The sequence below is a fragment of the Pseudophryne corroboree genome, chromosome 6 (assembly GCF_028390025.1).
Source record: "Pseudophryne corroboree isolate aPseCor3 chromosome 6, aPseCor3.hap2, whole genome shotgun sequence".
Taxonomy (NCBI): Eukaryota; Metazoa; Chordata; class Amphibia; order Anura; family Myobatrachidae; genus Pseudophryne; species Pseudophryne corroboree.
Genome location: NC_086449.1, coordinates 505,245,062 through 505,270,752, shown reverse-complemented (window position 1 = coordinate 505,270,752; position 25,691 = coordinate 505,245,062). Strand labels below are relative to the sequence as shown.

Below are 25,691 nucleotides of genomic sequence, written 5' to 3'. Positions count from 1 at the left end.
TGGGGCATAACTACTGGGGGCAAACCTACTGGGGGCATATCTACAGTGGACATATCTACAGGGGGCATATCTACTGGGGACATAACTACAGGGGGCATAATTACGGGGAGCATCACTACTGGGGGCAATACTAATGAGAGCATTGAATAGGGTGCACTTAATCAGTGGACATATCTACAGGGGGCATATCTACTGGGGACATAACTACAGGGGGCATAATTACGGGGAGCATTACTACTGGGAGCAATACTAATGAGAGCATTGAATAGGGTGCACCTAATCAGTGGACATATCTACAGGGGGCATATCTACTGGGGACATAACTACAGGGGGCATAATTACGGGGAGCATTACTACTGGGAGCAATACTAATGAGAGCATTGAATAGGGTGCACTTAATCAGGGGCATCACTCCTGGGGACATAAGGGGCACTACTACTGGGGGCACTGAATAAGGGGCACCAATACTATGGGCTCTACATAAGGGGCACTACAACTGCGGGCACTACCACTACAGTGGGTATTGCATAAGGGGCACTACTGCTGTGGGCATTTTGTGTATTTGGGGTGCTACTACTGTGGGCTTTGTGTATAATGGGCACTAATATGTGTCATAACATGAATAAGGGACACTAATATGTGGTTAAAGTGAATAAAATTGTGCTACTGTACGGCGTAATTTTAATTGGGGATACTGACCACACCTATTTCTTTTTGAGTCCACGCCCCCCTTTTGCGACACGCGCAATCCCTTTTATTTCACTAGCGTGGGGTGGGGGAGGGGGGGAGTTCCATCACCTTTCTAGGACCACTTTAAGCACTGAATAAACTTTTCAGCAAATTCTGATGTTGTCTGACATGTTACACGACCCCCTTTCCATTTGAAAAAAACTGACTTAGATTCAAGATGGCGCCCATGTTCGGTACATACCCTAAAAGATAGCCCACCTCACCCATACCTTACTGGAGTATTCAGTTTCCTTATTTCCTGCACAGTTTTTGAAACAAAAGGGTGTACTGCGACTTTTGAATCACCCTGTACAAATAAAATATCACTATATGCAGCCTCACCTTTAATGTATATTTCAAATATACAGTATACTGCTTTTAGGCTTATTTGCAACTGAAAAAAATGCCTTTGATGCCAACAGTCACAGGTACAGTAAATACAGTATTCCTTACACATGTACAGCTTTATCACCAAGCTCTGGCGTTGTTATGGAAATATGGCTGTTGAAGTGCTGTGCAATTAGCCAACATTTGATCTTTAATTTTACCTCTATTGCTCTCTAGCAATTTATAGCATGCACAGTATTGGGTGTTTAATAAAATCTGTTTATCATCACTGTGGTCAGTAGATGTCAGCAGTGAATCAACTACATTCAGGTTATCATTTTTATAAAGAATAGACATCTTCTTTGAATAGTTTTATAAATGACTATCATTGTATATCAGTAGATTGGCAAAAGAATGAGAACCGATACAAGTGAGCCCCGCCCCACATTGTTGTGCTTAACCTGTGACTTTATACAAATTCCCCTTCATAAAAATACTAATTCTTAGTTCCTTGGACACAAGGTGAGTTTGGGCCTAATTCAGATCTGATCGCAGCAGCAAATTTGTTAGCAAATGGGCAAAACCATGTGCAGTGCAGGTGTGGCAGATATAACATTTGCAGAGAGAATTAGATTTGGGTGGGTTATATTGTTTCTGTGCAGGGTAACTACAGCCTGCTTTATTTTTACACTGTAATTTAGATTTCAGTTTGAATACACCCCACCCAAATCTAACTCTCTCTGCATATGCTATATCTGACCCCCCCCCCCTGCAGTGCACATGGTCTTGCCCATTAGCTAACAAATTTGCTGCTGCGATCAGATCTGAATTACCCCCTTTGTATGTGCTACAATATGAATAAGATGCTAATCTCTGACAAAAGTGCAAAACTCAAGGAATTGCTAGCCATTGTGATTATAATAATGTATTTTTTTTATATACATTATTTACAGTATTAGGGAGTTTTATTTTTCTTGCAGGATACAATGTTTACTTTTTGAACACATCCAATTTTTTTAATGACAGTATTTTGGACCTGTCATTCACCAGGCCGCTAGCTATTTGGCCAGGGATGCGTTGATTTCTATTTTTCTCTCTTTTCACCTACTTTCCAATCTTTATCCCCATCTCCTTTCTATCTCCCTCCTCTGTCTTACCCTCTCCCATGTCTCTCTTCCTGCCCTGTCTCTTCTTCCTCTGCATCCCCCTCCTTCCCTGTCTCTCTTTCTCTTGTTGTCCGAATTCTGCTCAACATTCGTTAAATGTTATGTCTGTAAAGGCAGCCAGTGAGAGCTGGGAGTTAAGGGGTGGGGCCTTCCTCCAGCTCTCTACTTGACTTGCGCTAGATGGACACTAAGCCTGATATATAATAGATTTAATGTGCTTAAATAACTTACATACATAATATATGCCATTTTTTCCCCTAGGCTGAAGAAAAGGCACATTCAGAGGTAATGAACATTTTGATATAAATATGTACAGATAAATTTATGCAGAGGGTGTGATATAACAGTTGAAAATTGCAAATGCCAAACTGTGGGGAGAAACAAAGGCCTGAGGAAGAGAAACATCAGCAGTTGCATATCCAATGTAGTTGAGTGATTTATTTATTTTTTTAATTTAGAACTATATACTGCATATATAAGCACTTAGAAAGCTACCACGGCTCATTTTATTTACAAATTGCATCAATTCCAACACAAATTCATATTTGATCAAGTTGCATTGCCACTGAAATCTATAGTAGACCCAATTACACATGCACTCTTGTCAACATTCCTTATCTGTGAATCGAAGACATCAAATTACATTTATTTGCCTTAATCTCCCTTCCACGGGTCCATCATCTTGAAAGTCTGCTCATTCTAGATAGTTAAGGTAGAAATGTCAGAATAAGGTCACCACCTTTTTCCAACTTGCTAAAGCTTTTATCATGGACAGGAAATTGATTTTTCCATTTCTAGTTTTAAGAAGGCCAGTTTTATCCTGTCTTGGTGACTTTATTACTTTTCTAATATGAGAAATGACCTGTCTGGTAATTGCCAGATTCCTATCTTCCACTCATTTTGTGAATGACATTTTATATCCTCAAAACCTATGGAAGCAATCTTGCTGGGAGATGTTATATAACAAGTCTGCTAATGTTAGAGGCATCACTTCGTAGGGCTCCCCATCCAGAGAGCAGCATAGGTAGAGTAGACTTTACATCCATCCGTGACATCATTTCTCTGTGCCCTGAACTATGAGATAATTATTGTCTGTGTTTTACTGTAATCTGAGTGTTTTGTCTGGTTATTGAATTGTCCGGAATTTACTGTATGAAAATACTGTATGTGCAACCTTTATTTTCTGGTGGAGAAAATGAAGAACTGCAATGTGTTTATCTGTAAGTGTTTTTATGAACTAAAAAAAGTTGGGGGCTATATATTATTTATAAGGGCCTCCAAAATGGAGCAGGCACAATGGTTTTTTGTGGAGAAGCATCAAATCACATTATGGCAGCAGAGCAGCAGCCTTATTGATCCTACAGCCCATCCACATCTTACATTTAACTCATCATCACTCAGTAATGGACTTACCTGCTACAGAGTCTGTGAAAACGTATAGAGCTAAATGTAATAGCCTGCGAGTTGCCGGAGGCGTGGGACTTTGTGCAACCATGCGCACCGGCGGCAGTGTGCTTGCGCGACCCTTCTTCTTTGGCCGTCGGGAGGGGGCATTGATGCAGCTTTGCAGGTAAAACGGGGCATGCCATGAGCGTTTTCAGGGTGGCTGCATGACATCACATGCAGCTGCTCCGATAATAAAATGCCACTGGACCGCCTGCCAGCGCTGGCAGGGGATAACCTTAAGTCGATGCATCCGCAATTAATTGCATTTGCATCATGGGGTTGTGCCACACCCATGCTGGGCTGCCCCCAGCATGTGAGTAGATGGACACAGATCTTGCTGCGGGAAGCAAGATCTTCATCCATCTCTGATTAACCCTCGTAGTTAGAGTCGATCCCATTTAACCATCCCAATCAGCGCTCCTTGCATTCTTATGCTCTCGCACTTGCACTATTTGTAAAATAGTGCTAGACACACGCAATAGGCAGTGCTAGACACACCCCTCCTGGCACTGCACACCCTAATAAAATGTGCTGTGCACGTAATCTACTGTGTTCAGTATATACTGTTCTACAATGAAAAATACATGTTCTCTCCTTGTCAGTACAGTGCATTCAGAAAGTATTCACAGTGCTTCACTTTTTCCACATTTTGTTATGTTACAGTCTTATTCCAAAATGGAATAAATTCATTTTTTTCCTCAAAATTCTACACACAATGGGGGTCATTCCGAGTTGTTCGCTCGTTATTTTTTTCTCGCAACGGAGCGATTAGTTGCTAATGCGCATGCGCAATGTCCGCAGTGCGACTGCGCCAAGTAAATTTGCTATGCAGTTAGGTATTTTACTCACGGCTTTACGAGGTTTTTTCTTCGTTCTGGTGATCGTAATGTGATTGTCAGGAAGTGGGTGTTTCTGGGCGGAAACTGCCCGTTTTATGGGAGTGTGTGAAAAAACGCTACAGTTTCTGGGAAAAACGCGGGAGTGGCTGGAGAAACGGAGGAGTGTCTGGGCGAACGCTGGGTGTGTTTGTGACGTCAAACCAGGAACGACAAGCACTGAACTGATCGCACTGGCAGAGTAAGTCTCGAGCTACTCAGAAACTGCACAGAGAAGTCTTTTCGCAATATTGCGAATCTTTCGTTCGCAATTTTGATAAGCTAAGATTCTCTCCCAGTAGGCGGCGGCTTAGCGTGTGCAAAGCTGCTAAAAGCAGCTTGCGAGCGAACAACTCGGAATGTCCCCCAATACCCCATCATGACAACGTGAAAAAAGTTTTTTTGTGATTTTGGCAAATTTATTAAAAATAAAATACTAAGAAATCACATTTACTTAATTGGAGTCTACCTGTGGTAAATTCAGTTAATTGGACATGATTTGGAAAGGCACACACCTGTTTATATAAGGTCTCACACTTGACAGTGCATTTCTGAGCACAAACCAAGCATGAAGTCAAAGGTATTGTCTGTAGACCTCCGAGATAGGATTGTGTGGAGGCATAAATCTGGGGAAGGGTATAGAAAAATATCTGCTGCTTTGAAGGTTCCAATGAGCACAGTGGCCTCCATCATCCGTAAATGGAAGAAGTTCGGAACCACCAGGACTCTTCCTAGAGCTGGCCGGCTGTCTAAACTGAGTGATCGAGGGAGATGGGCCCTAGTCAGGGAGGTGACCAAGAACCCGATGGTCACTCTGTCAGAGCTACAGCATTCCTCTGTGGAGAGAGGAGAACCTTACAGAAGGACAACCATCTCTGCAGTAATCCACCAATCAGGCCGGTATGATAGAGTGGCCAGACGGAAGCCACTCCTTAGTAAAAAGCATATGGCAGCCCACCTGGAGTTTGCCAAAATACACCTGAAGGACTCTCAGACCATGAGAAACAAAATTCTCTGGTCTGATGAGACAAAGATTAAATTCTTTCACGTGAATGCCAGACATCATGTTTGGAGGAAACCAGGCACCGCTCATCACCAGGCCAATACCATCCCTACAGTGAAGCATGGTGGTGGCAGCATCATGCTGTGGGGATGTTTTTCAGCAGCCGAAACTGGGAGACTAGTCAGGATAGAGGGAAAGATGAATGCAACAATGTACAGAGACATTCTGGATGAAAACCTACTCCAGGGTGCTCTCGACCTCAGACTGGGGCGACGGTTCATCTTTTAGCAGGACAACGACCTTAAGCACACAGCCAAGATATCAAAGTAGTTGCTTCTGGACAACTCTGTGAATGTCCTTGAGTGGCCCAGCCAGAGCCCAGACTTGAATCCGAATGAACATCTCTGGAGAGATCTGAAAATGGCTGTGCACCGACCCTTCCCATCCAACCTGATGGAGCTTGAGAGGTGCTGCAAAGAGGAATTGGCAAAACTGGACAAAGATAGGTGTGCCAAGCTTGTGGGATCATATTCAAAAAGATTGGAGGCTGTAGTTGCTGCCGAAATTACATCAGCAAAGTATTGAGCAAAGGCTGTGAATACTTATGTATATGTGATTTATTTTTTATTTTTAATAAATTTGCAAAAATCTCCAAAAAACTTTTTTCACGTTGTCATTATGGTATTGTGTGTAGAATTTTGAGGGGAATAATGAATTTATTCCATTTTGGAATAAGGCTGTAACATAACATAATGTGGAAAAAGTGAAGCGATGTGAATACTTTTCGGATGCACCGTATCTATTGTACAGTATATCCGAAGTATTGGTTTATTTAATTGTTTATATCATCTCTTAATTGAAATAAATTCTAAAAAGTTGTTTACATATTGAAGTTTGTTCTGTGCTTATTATATAGCAGATACAAAAATTGCGTCGTGAGCTGATAGCGTCACAAGAAAAAGTTGCGACTCTGACTTCCCAACTTTCTGCAAATGTGAGTAAGAGGCTCTGCAGAACTTGCCTTGTGTATGTTCATTGCATGTTTATCAGATTATTGCTTACATAACTACGTTGCAGTATCTTTAAATAAAAAACAAATATAATTGCATGTTACCTCTGCCTAACAACGGTCACATACTGTAGCTATGTGATGGCTGAAACATGGACAGTATAATTATATTGTTTACATGCTTTATTTAGCTGTATTTGTTGTCCGTTCTGTTTGTGGCATCAATGGAGGATACACACAGAAACTCTAGGAGATATGATAGAATTCTATGGGGACACACTCACGGAACTGTAGTCGAGCATCTTCAACACTCTGTATCCATGTACTGTATACTGGCATCTCCCTATGGAGAACCAGTTGCTTTCTTTCTTCTGTTTCCCTATGAAAGTCAGTGGAGGAGATACAGTGAGGTAATACTCAAGTTCACGCAGCCTTAGGACAATCATAGGCTACTTTTGAATTCTCACTTTACTGTATGTGAACTTTTCAGGTCACAGCAATTTGGTGGGCATCATGTTTCTGGGTAATAACGGGGGTGGCTAGCCGGACCTGGGTGTGTCATTGTCAGCTACTGTGTTTGAAGGTGCATTTGCACTGACACATGGGTGAGCAAGGTCCAGACAGATAATCTGTGCCTCCATAAGGCTGATGCACTCTTCGATGGTGCGTCTTAATACGCACAGCAGTGGATTAGCGCTGCTGCTGGTGGACATCTCAGTGGGAACACCATCGGCCGCAGCATTAGTTTATAGATGTGCAGTGGCTGTGTCAAAAGATACAGTCGTGGTTGCAGCTTTGTCTACCTTTGAATCAGGCCTGCAATGCTGTGCATGCCATGCAGGGGTCTCAAACTCACAACCTTATGTACCATAGTTTTACATTTAACATGTGAGCTATTTGTTTCTATGTAGCACACCAAGTAATTCTAACAACATGTAAGATAGTTGTAGTTCGTAGCAGTGACCACTTTAGCTAAGCAGATTTATGTAGTGTGCAGCTGCAGAATAGTAGGAGATACTGATGATACAGTGGGGAGTGCCTATACCTTGGTTTTAAAGAGAAATTGCTAGGCTGACTTATCTCACTGAGTTCTCTGTTAGACAGAACCCAAAAGACAAGAAACATATGGTAATAGTGAGATTGGCGCCTTGGGATTCAATCAGTACCCGACTAGTATTTACACCCACAGGGGGATTTTACAAAAATGTTAAATGGAACCTTTAGCTAAGATTAATAATATACAATGTGTTCCTCTGATACAATTTATTAAAATTCATAAAAGATAAAATACATGTCCATAATCTCACAAAGCTTTTTTGAAGTAATTTCTTCCAAATATTGATACAACTTTGAGAATCACCACATATATTGATGTACAGATGGACAGATGTTTCTTTACAATCTCCTCATAAGAGGTCACAACAAAAAGAGAACCCAACGCGTTTCGTCTCTGCTGAGACTTCATCAGGGGTACATCTATAATCATAGAATATGATTTTTAGGACATTTGCTCACAAAGCCACATTGGTTAATACAGTACATTTATAAAAACAGATGCACATCATAGCAAAGGCTAAAGGAACAATGATTAAATGGAACAGTGAGTCCAAAGTAAAGGAAGAAAGAAGGAGGAGTGGTCAATACACAAAGGATCAATCTTTGAAAGGAAACATACCTTAATTTGTGGGTAACTACCCTCCTTAAATTAATTTAAACAGCATATGTTGGAGTTCTTGGAAACTTTCGTCAATCAAAAAGGCACAATAGATTTGCATTTGTAATCCACAAGGCCTATTTGTTGAATGAAATTAATCAATTTCATAAATTCATAATAGAGACATTGCACTGATCCTGGGTCGGCCATATGAGAGGGCACATACCTGGTAGATCAAAAGGTGACGTGTAATGCTCTGATATCAAGTTTTTTTAGGGATACTTTCAAGAGTATTCAACCTGGTAAATTTATTAGTTGAATAGATTAGTGTCTAAACATAAAGACTATTAATTAGCCTAGTTATAAGGAATCAAAATTAAGGGCATCCGTGCACCAATTGTTTTTGTTTAATGTGTATAAAAAGAAACCAATTAATTTATACTTAAGTTATCCAACCATAATGATTGATGTACAAACAAGTTCAATGGTGATAAATAGGGAAATCCAATAGCAATAATATATATGCAAAAAGCCCTCCAATAACATAATTAAAATCCATACTTCATAATAAGCAAATTAAGTCATAATCAGAGTGCTGCCATATAGAGCAACAATAAGCATAGGCTATAGCCTCAAAGAAAATAATAATTTAATATTAGTAAAATTTCTTACCATTCAGTGGACTGTCAACTGATACCCAGACTGTGTATTGCTAAATAAGAGCACAGGACTTCCTTATAAAGGAGAATGGTTAGTGACATTACTTCCCCTTGTGCCCGATTGGTGCATTATAATTAGTGTTTAACCCCTAAATGAGGTCAGTAAATCTAATTAAACCTTACAGTGAATTATACATTTGTTAGTTTACAAAAGTAGGCTTGAAACATCTTAATATTATGTGCAAGCTTTAAAATAGCACTTCATGGAAAATATTAGTCCTAAAAATCATATGCTATGATTATAGATGTACCCCTGATGAAGTCTCAGCAGAGACGAAACTCGTTGAGTTCTCTTGTCTTTTTGTTGTGACCTCTTATAAGGAGGAGATTGTAAAGAAACATCTGTGTATATCAATATATGTGGTGATTCTCAAAGTTGTATCAACATTTGGAAGAAATTACTTCAAAAAAGCTTTGTGTGATTATGGACATGTATTTTATCTTTTATGACTTTTAATAAATTGTATCAGAGGAACACATTGTATATTATTAATCTTGGCTAAAGGTTACATTTCACCTTTGTATAAAATCCTCCTGTGGGTGTAAATACTAGTTTGGTACTGATTGAATCCCAAGGTGCCAATCTCACTATTATCATATATATATATATATATATATATATATATATATATATAAAAAACAAAAAATCTGCGGCACTCGGGGTCTTGTAGAAAAATAAGTTGTATTTAAGACATCAATGTGGTATCCATCAACGTTTCGGGGAATTAAACCCCTTTGTCAAGATGTGAGAAAGGGGTTTAATTCCCCGAAACGTCGAAAAAAAAAAGGCCCTGAGGACGGAGTTGCGGCTCCGAAACATGTCAGCTATGAGTCAAATAAACGTCATGTCAGTTTGAATAATCAGACTTCAGTCTGCTGAGTGCCGCCTGACCAATCTTCTCCGTTATATATATATATATATAAATATATATATATATATATATATATATGCAATCATGTAGAAGTGGCACTATGGGTTCTTGCTGGAATGCTGGGGTGCCTTCCTGGAAATAATTGTATATCATACCAGTTTCCTTAGGGCAAAGGAGAGGCGGCACTCATCCGGTCTTGAATAAAGGTGAAGAGATGCTGTTTATTCACAATGTTTCAAAGCTCACATGCTTTGTCATCAGGTGCATAATCCATTATTGTAAGGAAACTGGTATTTTATATATATATATATATATATATATATATATATATATATATATATATATAATGACTAAACTACTTTGTAAAACAAAGTAAGGATATTTTAATTAACTAAACAATGAACTTTTAATGTAAAACCATAAAACCAGACAGGCACAGATACAGATGTTCCTGTATATATGTCTATCGTAGGTAGATTTTGATCCAGTTACTGTAAATAACAGAATAAGATTTTATTCCCCTAGGAGGAGATACACTAAAAAAAAAAAAAAAAAAAAATACTATACCAAAAAGAAATGTTATTTGCTCATATTACAGTATCTTTGTAATAATCTATCCGTGCCATGTTTTTAAAAAAAATATGTTATTGTAAACACTACGTTTATCTAATGAAATAGTTTGTATTTTTATTTATTATTATTTTTTAGTGTCCTCTCATTTTATCCTTTTTTTTTTGCTTTGTTTCAAAAAAAAATCTTTGAAATTTTTAATTTAAGCAGTGATCTTGTTTCTCTTTTATTTCGTTGAATAGTTCTAGTTGTTTTCTTTTGGTTTCTATGATTACAAGTATCAAGCTTGAATGATAACATTATATCCTTCCAAACAGGTTTTATTTTATTGGTAATTTTATATGATTGAAATTGTTGACAATAGAAAGGAAAGGCTTGTGACTTATCTCAACAAATGTACCAAGTACCGGTTCATGCGCTTATGGCAATTCTGATGATTTTCTCTTTTGCTGTATTTCCAGTCTCATTTGGTGGCAGCTTTTGAAAAGAGCTTAGGAAATATGACTGGACGGCTACAAAGCTTAACAATGACAGCTGAACAAAAGGTGAGTTTAGAAAAGACTTAAACACATCTGCAGATTTTAAAGCTTATGCAGTAATAAAAGTTTATATAATGGAAGGTTTTCTAAGCTATATTAAAATGACACTGCTGTGACCCATGACTCTTTCTGGTAACATACATTTTTGTTTTTCAATTGTTGTACGTTCTTCTTTATAATTTATTATGTGTTTAACAAGTATGACAGAGCACCACCGCAATAAGGGCCTTTGTACAAATGTAGCCACGCCCATCCAGCCTGTGACACGGCTGCACGGGCACACTTGCCGCAGGTGTGACTTACTAGGCTGAGCTGCAACTAGTCGCACCCACGATTGGCTCCATTAAAGTCTATGGATCGTGGGTGCGAATTAGACGCACGCACACAGTGGAGTGAGCGTGCATCAAACCGCGGCAAGTTGCAGGCTGGATGAGCGTGGCTACATCTGTATATTTTCTACTGTATTTATTTTTTGGATCCATATGGATGCACTGTTCATTGGCTTGCTTAATTATCTGCTGGTTTCTAAATCCAAAATATTTATATCTACAGTAACTTACTGAATATTAGCTGCATGTTTTACTAATTTGTGAAGACTGGCTTTGTACAGTAAGCTGTGTCTTATGCTAAATCTGCTGAGACCAGTGCAGATATGAGGGTCTTAATATTAAATTTTTTTGACTTTAATATAGAACACATACAATATTGTACAGTTCTGTACACATAGAATGTGTAAGTGCCGTTTTTTTGCCTAACTGAGCTTAAAATAATTTCTGCCCACTGTCTCAGCAAATGAAGCCAAAGTCAGAAAGCTTGGCGCTGTCGCTGGAGGACTTAGTTCATCCAGAGCGCACAATACATGGACAACACGCTCATAGGGGTCTATTCAATGCATGTCAGATCCTCTCCGACGGAGAGGATCCAACAATGCAGTATTGTATTTGCGGGAAAATCCGACTGGTTTTGCCCTTTTTCGACAATGCCAATCTGACTTTTTTTAAAGTCGGATTGACATTGTCGAAAACGGGACTAGAACTTGTCAGATTTGGCCGCAAATCCGACTAAACACGTGGATCCGCGGCTAATCCGCCGATCCACGTGTTTTCCAACAAGTCAGCAAAACGGCAGCCCCATTGAATAGGTCAAATCATGATTCGACCGAAAAAAGTCGGAAACTGCCATCGTTCCGACTAGACAGCAGTTCCGACTTCATTTGAATAGACCCCATAGTGTGTGATTGACTATGGAGTAACATTTGTGTTGTGCTTGTTTTCCCTGTGCACATTTACTAGTGACTCTAGTTCTCCAATCCAGGTTGGTGTTCTTTTAATTATACGTACATGGCAGTGTTTTATTTTGAGATCTAATCGTTGTGCCTTGGGGACAGAGAGACAATATGAATTGTTCAAGGTCACAAGAAACATACACTTGAATCACTGAGAAATATCGACTGCAATATAAGAAGGTGTTTATTAAATTCCCTATACGTTGGAAGACTTGGCGACACACTGCTATAGATAGGCTGAGCAGTGTCAGACTTTCCAAGCTGGAATACACATGCCATATGTGGTATACGTACTTACTGCATAATTAATATTAATGCAGGAATATTTGTGTACGAGATACTCATCACATAATTACTCAAAGTTCAGCACATGCAATACATCTTCATGTCTAACACATCCATTTCCTATATCCACCATATAGATCTATATCACCTAGATTACTATGCCCATTATATACATCTCACAATATTATGGCAAATTCTGTCATCAAAAGGCACAACAATATTACATAGCACCACAGTGATGCAGTCACTCTCTGGTGTTACGTGCATAGGAAACAACCCTAGTGCTGTCACTGATGCAGACCTACAGTAAGTATAATATAAATAATGCAGATGGGGAGAAACTCACCAATGGTGTGCATAAGATCATTAATCAAGCATACAGAAAGAGTAAAAAAAAAAAATCAATTTAATATACATCATGAATTCATAAACACACAGTTCTTCCATCTAAAACAATAAAATGGGAATAAACGTGACCAGTGTCATTAATGAGGATAATGAAGTCACTATAGATTTTTATAGTGGCGATATAGAAGGTTTTAATTGCAACTTTAAATTGTCACTGTACATATTGTTTCTCAAATAAGCAGTTGCATTTGCCACATAGTACTAGTGGAATATATATCATATGCAGTGCGGACTGGGGAATGTAGGGCCCACCGGAGGAATGCAGTGGTAGGGGCCCATGTTTAGGGGTGTGGCCAGTCTGCAGAGGGGTTGTGGCCTGCCACCTCATTGGTTTGACTAACCATTAGAGAGTGCAATGTCTGGGCCCCTTCATAAATATATACAGTAAATTCAGCTGCTGCATGCATGATAATGTACCAGATTAATAACAGCAATGCACTGTAGAAAATACACCATAGTCCAGTATAAGGTAACATATGTATAATGTATAATTGAAGTGCACAGTCTGGAACCTGATCCTTAGAGCAGGAGGTGGGCCCCCAGGCAATGAGGCCCACTGGTGGTCTCCCCTGTACCGCTGTGAACCAGTCCAAACCTGATCATATGTAGGTAGATACCTGTCAGTCACTGGTGTTGGAGTCTTTAGTGCATTGTTATAATCCCTTTCAATGAGGGGTAAATTATCCAAGCAGGTGATTCCTCATCTGAGTTATCAGCTGATTACTGTCAATGCAAGATCGGTGCAGAGTCTAGCAAGTGAACCAGCAGATCCTGGAAAGGATTCCCAAGCGGTCCATCAGTGTATAGAGACAGTATGCCAGGCTCCAAAAAGCAATCACTCGCATGCACTGTGCTCCTTATAAAATGAGGCTATAGTCTAGTAAAATCTAAGTACCCACAGTAACATACTGTAAACAAGAACAGGTTTATACAGGTTGAGTATCCCATATCCAAATATTCCGAAATACGGAATATTCCGAAATACGGACTTTTTTGAGTGAGAGTGAGATAGTGAAACCTTTGTTTTTTGATGGCTCAATTTACACAAACTTTGTTTAATACACAAAGTAATTAATAATATTGTATTAAATGACCTTCAGGCTGTGTGTATAAGGTGTATATGAAACATAAATGAATTGTGTGAATGTAGACACACTTTGTTTAATGCACAAAGTTATAAAAAAATATTGGCTAAAATTACTTTCAGTCTGTGTGTATAAGGTGTATATGTAACAAATACATTCTGTGCTTAGATTTAGGTCCCATCACCATGATATCTCATTATGGTATCTAATTATTCCAAAATACGGAAAAATCCAATATCCAAAATACCTCTAGTCCCAAGCATTTTGGATAAGGGATACTCAACCTGTAATCATATTTCATTAACTTAATGTTTCCATATGTTTGTTGTTGTGTGCAGCAATATAATAACTAATGTTCATTTGTGACTCTAGGAATCTGAGCTTATCGAACTTCGGGAGACAATAGAGATGCTGAAAGCTCAAAATTCGGCAGCACAGGCTGCAATACAAGGAGCGCTTAATGGTTCCGATCACAGTCACAGTCATAGAGGTACTTGTATTGTTTTGGTAGAATTCTGCATTAAATTGTAACAAATAAATACAACTTTTTTTTAGTGTAAGAGCATTTAGTCACATGCTGTGTGCAACAGTGAGAAATCTGTATGTACTGAAAGACTCTCAAATCAATCAAATTGGTTAGGCCTGTGCAACATATACATTTGTGTGCAATCCAAAATTTAATGTGCAAAAATATTTTACTACATTAAGGGGGAAATGTACTAAGCAGTGATAGGCATGGAGAAATGAGCCAGTGGAGAAGTTGCCCATGGCAACCAATCAGCTGCTCTGTATCATTTTTAGTATGCAAATTATAAATGTTACTTCAATGCTGATTTGTTGCCATGGGCAACTTCCCCACTAGCTCACTTCTCCACACTTTTCACTGCTTAGTTAATCTCCCCCTCAGAAACCTCTACTGTTTATTTAGGTAATATCACGACCTGTGCTTCATTCACTTAATTCTCTGTGCTCAGGCTACCCAGGCTATAGATGACATGATTAGCTATTACACAGTAACACAACTGTCTGTTCTTAGCAATATAGTAACAAGTGACAGCTCACCAACAATCTTGTGAAAAAGCTATAATGCTTACCACTGATGCTAAACTTTATAGGTAAATGTAGTACACCAACCAAGGAGCTGACAGCATTTCTATGTAAATGTTACCCACATAAAACAGTAACTGACACAAAATACTGTAATACAGAAATTTAACATGATGCAAAAAAAAAGAAAAATACATAAAAAGAATGTACCTGTAAAGCTATGCAAGTTAGATAGACAATTTTAAAAGCATATTAAGAATGGGGAGAGTGAGAGGGGTTAAAGAAGCAGAGAAGGTATCCTGTAGGGAGGCCAATCCCGGGCCGTTTTTTCAATCCCGGGATTCGGGATTGAAAAACGGTCAATCCCGGGATCCCGGGATTGCAGTAGGGATCAGTGAAAGTTGTAGGGAGCAGTGCTGGAGGGAGGGTGTAGGTAGCGGTGCGGTAGGTAGGGAGTGTGTAGGTAGCGATGCGGGAGGTAGGGAGTGTGTAGGTAGCGGTGCGGGAGGTAGGGAGGGTGTAAGTAGCGGTGCGGGAGGTAGGGAGGGTGTAGTAGCGGTGTGGGAGGAAGGTAGAGTGTAGGTAGCAGAGCGGAACTCAGGAGGGAGGGTGCAGGTCGCGGCAGGGAGGGTTGGTAGCGGCGAGGGAGGGAGGTAGGCTGTAGGGAGCACCACTGACTGCACGGAGGGAGAGAGGGTGGGTGTAAGTAATAGTACTTACTATTAGGCAGGGCGGCAACCATGAACACACTGAACGCGGCGGCATTTCAAATGAAGCGCCGGCCGCCAGCCAACCAGAGCTGGCGTACCGGCAGCCAATCAGGGAAGCGGCCGCAGCAGTCGCTCCTGATTGGCTGCCGCTGCAGCTCCCCTGATTGGCTGCCGGTCCGCCAGCTCTGATTGGCTGGCGGCCGGCGCTACATTTGAAGTGCCGCCGCGTTCAACTTGTTCATGGCTGCCGCCCGCCTAATATTAGTAAGTACTATTACTTACGCCCACCCTCCCGCGCATGCGCAGTATAATCCCGTGAATCCCGGGATTGGATGCTCCAATCCCGGGATTCAAATCCTGGCATTTTTGGGCCCAAATCCTGGGATCCCGCCGATCCCGGGATTGGCCTCCCTAGTATCCTGTCCCACAGTAGGGATGGCCATCAACCATCAATGTTTTAAATCGATGGTATATGGTCGATGTTGAATACTTTTACCATTGATGGGGTGTAACCATATGGTTTCCTGCCATTGATGCATTCCCAGTTCTTTTTTTTTTTTTTTTTTCCTCTGACATGTTCAGGGTTGCTGGCTGCTAAGCATGGGTTAAAGCATTAAATTACCCACTTTCTAGTGACAGGTTACATCCACTCTCTGCTTCCCCCTTAATAGTACTCCCTAATGATGAAAATGTCATTTTTCACTTCCAATATATATATTTTTTGTATCAATAACTTATTCTTTATCAAATAGAATGGGCCAACCCCCTGCTATTCCATAGGAAGTGGTTAAAGGTGGTGATAAAACTGATGGCAAGAAGATTAAAAATCTGCATTGTGTCCCTGTAAAAAACACAAGTGTTTTATTTCTCAGCAGAGACGCGAATAAGAAGGCAGCACTCCTCTGAGAGCGTTTCTAGCATCAACAGTGCCACCAGTCATTCTAGCATTGGAAGCAGCAATGATGCGGATTCCAAGAAAAAGAAAAAGAAAAACTGGGTAAGTTCCTCTACTGAGACAGAAAAGTCTGAGCTGTGTGTGTGTGTGTGTGTGTGTGTGTGTGTGTGTGTGTGTGTGTGTGTGTGTCACAATTGGGGTGTTTTAAACAATCTCACATCTACTTTAGCTCACTGGTACAACAACAGTCAACTGAGGAATAAGAAGTATACAACTTGTCAGGAATGATTTTCTATACACCACAGATAATGCTTCTCATCTTTATAGTTTTTATTGGAAGCACATGATTCTAGCACAAGTGCACAAGTCAAACGTCTGAAGCCAGATCACATTGCAGCAAATTGTACTGGAAGTCACAATCCATCTAGTTTTCATCAATAGCTTGGTGCAAAATGTATCTGTTGTTACAACAGAATTTTCTTCTTTCTTTGGAAAAATAAACCCAGTTTTAGGACCAAAACTTACTGTACCTCTGCGTCACCTGCCATATCATACGCAGGATTGGGTTAGAGACTTGCTCTATTTTAGTACCAAACTGTACACTAGCAGAAACTAGTATATGCAGAGCTGTAAATACAAATGAATAGGACCTATATATTGAATGATCCCCATGTCACAGTAGCACAGTAATCTGGAAATCGCACTGAAATTAATGGGAAAAACCTCTGTCATTTGCATCATTTACAATGTGACTGTCCCAATGCAATACAAATCACAGTCATTATATCAAGTGAATATACTGTAATGACATTCACAGACACTGAACAAAACCTGTGTTACAGCTCTCTCTCTCTCTCTCTCTCTCTCTCTCTCTCTCTCGCATAGTCCAATTAGCATAACTAACTGACAATAATAAGATGAACGTGAAGAAACATACATTTAAATTATTTTTAGGAACTGCATACTCCCCTTTAGTTTTCACCCTTTCCCATAGTATGTACAGTAATTCCATAAAAAAATACGTTATCACAATTATAAAATGAGTAGACGTCTTCATTGCTAATATCAAGCTCCCTACCAACAAATCACCATTCTTTTTATTTTTTTCCAATTAGAAGATACAATTAATACACTTATCTTCACAGAGCACAGTGGCTTGCTCAACATTCTGTCATCTCTGTGCTCAAAGTTTTGCAACCTCTAGCTGTAATAGCAAGCATGCGCAGTATCGGACTCAGGAATGTAGGGCCCACCGGGGGAATGCAGTGGTAGGGGCCCATGTTTAAGGGTGTGGCCAGTCTGCAGAGGGGGCGTGGCCTGCCACCACATTGGTTTGACTAACCAATAGAGAGTGCAACATCTGGGCCCCTTCATTAAATTCAGTAAATTCAGCTGCTGCATGCATAATAATGTACCAGATTAATAACAGCAATGCACTGTAGAAAATACACCATAGTCCAGTGTAAGGTAACATATGTATAATGTATAATTCAAGTGCATAGTCTGGAACCTGATCCTTAGAGCAGGAGGTGGGCTCCCAGGCAGTGGGGCCCACCGGTGGTTTCCCCTGTACCCATGTGGGCCAGTCCAAGCCTGAGCATGCGTGTTATGTTTCCTGTCTGCATCATTATATTGAAGGACTGGGCAGAGTCACTACTGTATGTCCTGCTCACTTGCTTGTTACTGTACAGTACACTTAAATTATTCTAACGGTTTCTATATAAAAAAGAATGTATTTATTTATGTAGTCATTAGAGTAGATTCATTTCTGGTAGCTGTTGCACATTAGTATAAACAGTAATCCTACAATCTACGGACTGCCCATCCGTTTCCCTCTGTCATTTTCTAATTCTGTATCTGTTTTACTTTTTTGTTATTTTATATGTTAATGTTCTTCTGAGGGAGTTGGACGAATACCTTTATTTACTTTATAAAGTTTGAATGTGGTGCAAAGCAAGGGACTAATCTGGGGTTGAATGAAGACCTATGCTCTGGTTACTAGTAAATAAAACAGATATCTACAGCCCCTGTTATGCTATACTTGCCCCAGCATTGCTAGACACCTCTCTTTGCTCTTCTGTGTGCTGCTTTAGGGAGCATGCAAGATGTAATGCACATTAACTTCTGTCGTGTTCCCCTTCCACCTGGATGCACACATTGGCCTTTTTTACACTGGAATTTGTACGTCGCTATTATTGTAGATATGCCGCTGTTTACATGTTCGTTGGCGTCACAAGTCAGATTTACATGGTTAGGGGTTGTTACAGTCAGATTAATGGCTCACCAGAAACCTGTATTTTGCTGGAACAGCTCAGTTGTATTCTTAATATGGTTGCAGAATATATGTAATATGGTACCTAGATCTGGTGAATGAGCACTATGCAATTAACTGTGATTTGACACTAACCTGCTGTCATCCATTTCATTTATTTTTTTGTCTCTCACAAGGTGAACTTCAATAAAAGTGAGGTGAATATAGAACATTGACTGATTTGGCATGTTAAGTAACCTCCTGGCATGGCCACTTTCATTTTGCAAGGCTTCAACGCAAGTCTTTCTTATACTTTTTTTTTTCAAATTGGACATTGAAATAATAAATTGCATGTACAGTAGTTGAAACACACACACACACACACACACACACACACACACACACACACACACACACACACACACACACACACACACATCCAATTTTTTTGGGTTGGAACAGTTGGCAAAAAAATCAGGGGCATAGCAAATACTTTGTGGCTTTGTGGGCCCCATAGGAACATTATGAAGTGACCCCTGCCCTGTGCTTCTAGAGAGACACCTCTCCGCAGCAGTTGGTAATGTTATGCCCCATGATAGTGACCTAGTTAATTTTATGTACCATAGTAGTGCCTTAGTTCACATTATGTCCCATTGTAGGGCTGCAAGTACACATTATACAACATAGTACCCCCAATTCATATTATGACACACAGTGTCCCCAGATCATATTATGCCACATTACATTGCTGCCCCCCAGTTCATACTATGTAACGTTATAATGCCCTTCTGTTCATTTTATACAGCATTACAATGATCAGGTGCAGGGACATAGATAGATATATAGTAGGCCCCAAGGCAAACGTTTGTAAGGGCCTCTATGTGAAAAATGTATACAACACATGTAACTTTGACAGGGAAGATGGGCCCCTCTCGTATCTGGGCCCCATAGCAGCTGCATTCCCTACACCTATGGTAGCTACACCCTTGGCAGAAAATATGGATTTGTGAGCAGTAGGAAAATAATTCACCTACTGTATGTACTTCTTACTGCAAATGTTAGAGAAGCAAGATTATTATTGTTATTATCAACTTTTATATATCACCAATATATTATGAAGTTTGTTACAATAAAGAAGAGGAAATAAACAGATTACATGGGGAAGATTTCATTATCCATGGGGTTTAACCGCAGCTAATTGCTCTACCCTGAGCAATTCAATTAAAAGCTGTATCCCTGAGTGGTAAGCCCCAGAGGAGGCAGCTTTTTGCTTGCAGCATCAGGAACTGAGTGGAAAAGTCCACTGTAAATGCACCCTCTGGGGCTTAATGCATGGTGGAGCACATAAATTCCAGCACTTAGTGTTTAGTCTATGGCCTGACGCACGTTACCTGTGGAAAAAATGCAGAAAAATGTAATCGCTCAAGGCATAAAACCTGGAGCTTTACCTGTTCCTTAAACACCAGGGGTAACTGAATTTGCCCCTCTTTATAAGTTAAGGTTAGCCTTTACTATCAATGTACATTGACATTAAGGGGCAGATTTACTTACTGCACTTTGTTTACCACTGGATTAAAGCTTCAGATTTAACACCCATAGCTTTTACATTTTTAGTCAATTTCCCCATGTGGCAAACCCATGGGTAATGCAGGTTAATCCATACATTCCACATTAAGTGCAGGAATCTATAGGATACCCCATGCTGTAAGTCCAAGAAGGTGCATTTAATGCAGATTTGTACTTGCAGGTGCTGAGGATTTGAGGAAAACATTACCTGCACCCTCTAGGACTTAATGCGTGAGGATGAGGCAGCCAATGGAATTGCTCAGGCTGCTAGTTAGCCACAGGGTAAATCTTGTGGCTAATTGAATCTGCCCCACAGCCTACATGTTTCTGGAACATGTTACTGGAAGCATGAAATGCTATTTTTTCACAAGAAATTAGTTGATTTTTTTCTAAGGAGTTTCTCGAGAATTTTATTGGTCCATTAATGGCTATACGTGATGCCACCTTAGCCATTGTACTTCATAAAACACCATATAACTTTTGTAAAACATCATCAAGAATCATGTTTTCTTTGGATTTACATACCTTTATTTGGAAACTAATATATTGGCCTACATGGCCAACTCAGCATTTTTTTTTTACACGCCATTAAGCATGATGGGATGTTAACCATGTAAATAACTTGGGACTATACTTCACTGGACGCACCTGCTTTCAGAATACTTTGTTTAATTTTCTTCGCAATACCTTTATATTATATTATTGTTGCATTCCATTACTCTAAAATTCAGTGTTTCACCTTTCATTTTTTTTTACTTTTATTATGTAAATATCCCTTATTAGTACTATAAACTATTTGAGTTAATAATTGACAACTAAAATTGATACATTTTCTGTTCAAGCATAGAATGCATTGTAATATACAGTTGATTTGTTTTGTTTACTATCGCATAAAGATTACATTGCTAGGTTTGATGATTTGTAAAATATCCTGTACTATGTAAGTAGCTGACCAGGTTCTGGTTCTAAACGTTTCTTTCTTTTTTGCTGCTAAATCTTTTGCGTTTTAGAAGTACAGTAGCCCATATTCTTTTTGTCTTATTAAAGATTCTTGCTTTACCTTGAACCTCTCTGCATGATATTGGCTTATAATGTTTACACTACTTGCAACATTATTAGCCATTGTTTGTTCCTTCCATTCTGTAAAAATAGAGCGTAATGTTTAGTGGCTACTGTATGCAACCTGTGGGTTCCAGACGGTTCAGTATCTATACAACCTATGGGTTACAGACGGTTTAGTAGCTATATAACCTATGGGTTACAGATGGTTTAGTAGCTATATAACCTATGGGTTACAGACGGTTCAGTATCTATACAACCTATGGGTTACAGAGAGTTCAGTAGAGTGCAGTGCATCCAGAAAGTATTCACAGTGCTTCACTTTTTCCACATTTTTTTTATGTTACAGCCTTATTCTAAAATGGGATAAATTCATTTTTTCCCTCAAAATTCTACACACAATATACCCCATAATGACAACGTGAAAAAGATTTGTATTAAAAATAAAAAAAATAAGAAATCACATGTACATACTGTAAGTATTCACAGCCTTTGCTCAAAACTGTGTTGATGCACCTTTGGCAGCAATTACAGCCTCAAGTCTTTTTAAATATTATGCCACAAGCTTGGCACACCTATCTTTGGGCAGTTTTGCCATTCCTCTTTGCAGCACCTCTCAAGCTCCATCAGGTTGGATGGGAAGCGTCGGTGCACAGCCATTTTCAGATCTCTCCAGAGATGTTCAATCGGAAGTCTAGGCTCATGCTGGGCCAATCAAGGACATTCACAGAGTTGTCCTGAAGCCACTCCTTTGATATCTTGGCTGTGTTCTTAGGGTTGTTGTCCTGCTGAAAGATAGACCGTCACCCTAGCCTGAGGTTAAGAGCGCTCTGGAGCAGGTTTTCATCCAGGATGTCTCTGTACATTGCTGCATTCATCTTTCCCTCTACCCTGACTAGTCTCCCAGTTTCTGCCGATGAAAAACATCCCCACAGCATGATGCTTCCCCCACCATGCTTCACTGTAGGGATGGTATTGGCCTGGTGATAACCGGTGCCTGGTTTCCTCCAAACATGATGCCTGGCATTAACCCCAAAGAGTTCAATCTTTGTCTCATTAGACCAGAGAATTTTGTTTCTCATGGTCTGAGAGACCTTCAGGTATATTTTGTCGAACTCCAGGTGGGCTGCCATGTGCTTTTTACTAAGGAGTGGCTTCCGTCTGGCCACTCTATCATACAGGCCTGATTTGTGGATTGCTGCAGAGAGGGTTGTCCTTCTGTAAGGTTCTCTTCTCTCCACAGAGGAATGCTGTAGCTCTGACAGAGTGACCATCAGGTGCTTGGTCACCTCCGTGACTAGGGCCCATCTCCCCTGATCGCTCAATTTAGATGGCCAGCCAGCTCTAGGAAGAGTCCTGGTGGTTCCGAACTTCTTCCATTTACGGATGATGGAGGCCACTGTGCTCATTAGAACCTTCAAAGCAGCAGATTGTTTTCTGTACCCTTCCCCAGATTTATGCCTTGAGACAATCCTGTCTCTGAGGTCTACAGACAATTTCTTTGACTTCATGTTTGGTTTGTGCTCAGACATGCATTGTCAAGTGTGGGACCTTATATAGACAGGTGTGTGCGTTTCTAAATCATGTCCAATCAACTGAATTCACCACAGGTAGACTCCAATTAAGCTGTAGAAACATCTCAAGGATGATCAGTGGAAATAGGATGCATCTGAGCTCAATTTTGAGCTTCATGGCAAATGCTGTTAATACTTATGTACATGTGATTTCTTAGTTTTTTATTTTTGATAAATTATCAAAACGTATTTTTCATGTTGTCGTGATGGGGTATTGTGTGTAGAATTTTGAGGGAAAAATTATTTTATTCCATATTGGAAAAAGGCTGCAACATAACAAAATGTGGAAAAAGTTAAGCGCTGTAAATACTTTCCGGATGCACTGTATATAACCTATGGGTTACAGATGGTTCAGTAGCTATACCAGAGCCGGATTAAGGCTATGGGGGGCCTGGGGCGCTGCAGACAATGTGGTCCCTAATAAAGAGTCAGGTAGATGAATGATATTAAAATATATATATATATATATATATATATATATATACACATCTATGGGTAGGTATATATATTTATCTATATATGTGTGTGTGTATATATATATATATATATATATATATATATATATATATACAGTCCAGTAGGCGGCACTCCGGTAAATGATACATACAACAGCAGGTCTATAGCAACAACGTTTCGAAGTTTATTAACTTCGTCCTCAGGTTACAAGGACGAAGTTAATAAACTTCGAAACGTTGTTGCTATAGACCTGCTGTTGTATATCATTTACCGGAGTGCCGCCTACTGGACTGTATATTTGACCCGTAGCCATGCGGGTTTAGGAGGGCACCGAGTACGAATACTTTGTTTATGGGAGTGCTGCCGTCCAAATCTTGTGTGTGTGTGTATATATATATATATATATATATATATGCGCACACACACACACACACACATATATATATATATATATATATATATAAAAAACCTGATTCAGAACAATTGCTTATTCAGAATAGACAGGTCTTCATACATATAAAGTTTTATGTCCACAGCATCAAGGCATAAATGCATACATATCCAGAGTTTCAAGTCCAGAGATACATCCCATGCAATACAATGGTATATGTCAGCACAGGCATCATAACAATGCAGCATTTCGGGCCATGGCGGGTCCCTTCATCAGGCTCTGCAAGTGCTCTAATGGGACAGACATTAACATAACAAATAACCTAGAACTCACCTAAATAGCGTCCCCCTTCAGGCATTCAAGACCGCGGTGCAGCGTGGAGTTTCCTGTTTCCCGGAGGCGATGGGCTGATGACATCATTGGGAGGTGGCGGTAACCATGGCAACCCGGCCACACATCGCACTCCAACGTTGACCCTGGCCTGTCTGCCTGACAGGGGGAGGCTATAAAAACATCAATACACTCTGAAGTATATTAACCATGAGTAAAGATACAACACCAATATAATAAACACCAACAATATCCATGATGCAGTCAATCGCGCTGATGAACCTAGAACGACATATCTGCACATGGATACCCTATATAAAAACACAAACATAGGAAAAACTAACAGGTATGAGGCCAGCTAACAGTATACTATTATTTAAATCTAATATAGAGGAGAACTAGAATTACGTAGAGTGCAAAACTAGTAGATACAAAACCAGACTAAAGATCCAGACTAATGATCCAGATACCAAATTAATTGAATTGGAGAGCATTCCAATTTATCTTTTCGTTCAAGCCCTGTGGCTGCATCGTATTTAATTTCAATATCCACCTGGATTCTAACCGATGCAAGGCTAACACTCTATCTCCACCCCGGTGCAGGGGAGGGACCTGGTCAGTCATCTGATATATCATCTGATAGATATATATATATATATCCTAGAAAAGATACAGCGGCAGTCGGAGTCTTATATCAATTTAAAGTGCATTCCAAACCTTTGTCAAGGTGAATAACAAACAATAAAAAGTGTGACTTACCTATATACCCTAGAGAAGCCCGCCAGTGCACAGTGCTGCCCTACCTCCGGCTTCCCGGTCCAGGACACTGGCGCCTTCCAAGCGCGTCATTGACAATGCGGCGCCGGGTCGTCATGGAAACCGGGCTGCAAGACCCACGCTGGAGTATAAAACAAGTGACATCTTATACAGAGTCAGCTCCCTTAAGAATCCAGTTAATAATCACCAATAAGACTTATAAATGTCTATTAAAGAAATATACATTCATTAAATAATTATACTTTACTGTACCTAGCAATCTGATACGTATGTTAGTTAATCATTCACAAATAAAACACTATAATCTGACAGTTAGGTTTAAATGCGTTGCCGGTAAGCTGGTATATGGTGGGGACCAATAGGCGTGGAATATAAAATATAAGAATACGACTATAGATGAGGGTAAAAGCTACTGTGTTACTACAGCAGTGTCAATCTTGTATGGACATTACTGCCACTGTCTCGTGCCACCCATTCTATACAGTATACATACTGTATTAGGCAGACAGACGGTTAAGATCTATACCCTATTGTACAGTATCTGAATATAAAAAATAAGATTTTACTTACCGATAAATCTATTTCTCATAGTCCGTAGTGGATGCTGGGGACTCCGTCAGGACCATGGGGAATAGCGGCTCCGCAGGAGACAGGGCACAAAAG

At 39.9% G+C, this 25,691-nt stretch overlaps 1 protein-coding gene across 11 annotated transcripts in view; it reads left to right on the top strand.

Annotated features, from left to right (window-relative positions):
• NAV3 (neuron navigator 3) overlaps nucleotides 1-25,691 on the top strand; it is a 1,127,960-nt gene that overhangs the window by 1,009,219 nt on the left and 93,050 nt on the right. For 6 of the 11 annotated variants that reach the window (XM_063927407.1, XM_063927402.1, XM_063927399.1 and 3 more), the window contains 6 exons: nucleotides 2,484-2,507; nucleotides 6,463-6,540; nucleotides 10,832-10,915; nucleotides 14,345-14,462; nucleotides 16,602-16,726; nucleotides 19,073-19,093. In XM_063927407.1, coding sequence (XP_063783477.1) covers nucleotides 2,484-2,507; nucleotides 6,463-6,540; nucleotides 10,832-10,915; nucleotides 14,345-14,462; nucleotides 16,602-16,726; nucleotides 19,073-19,093 — 450 coding nt within the window. The remainder of the gene's footprint in view (nucleotides 1-2,483; nucleotides 2,508-6,462; nucleotides 6,541-10,831; nucleotides 10,916-14,344; nucleotides 14,463-16,601; nucleotides 16,727-19,072; nucleotides 19,094-25,691) is intronic. The other 5 variants (XM_063927409.1, XM_063927405.1, XM_063927401.1 and 2 more) reach the window with 3 other exon arrangements.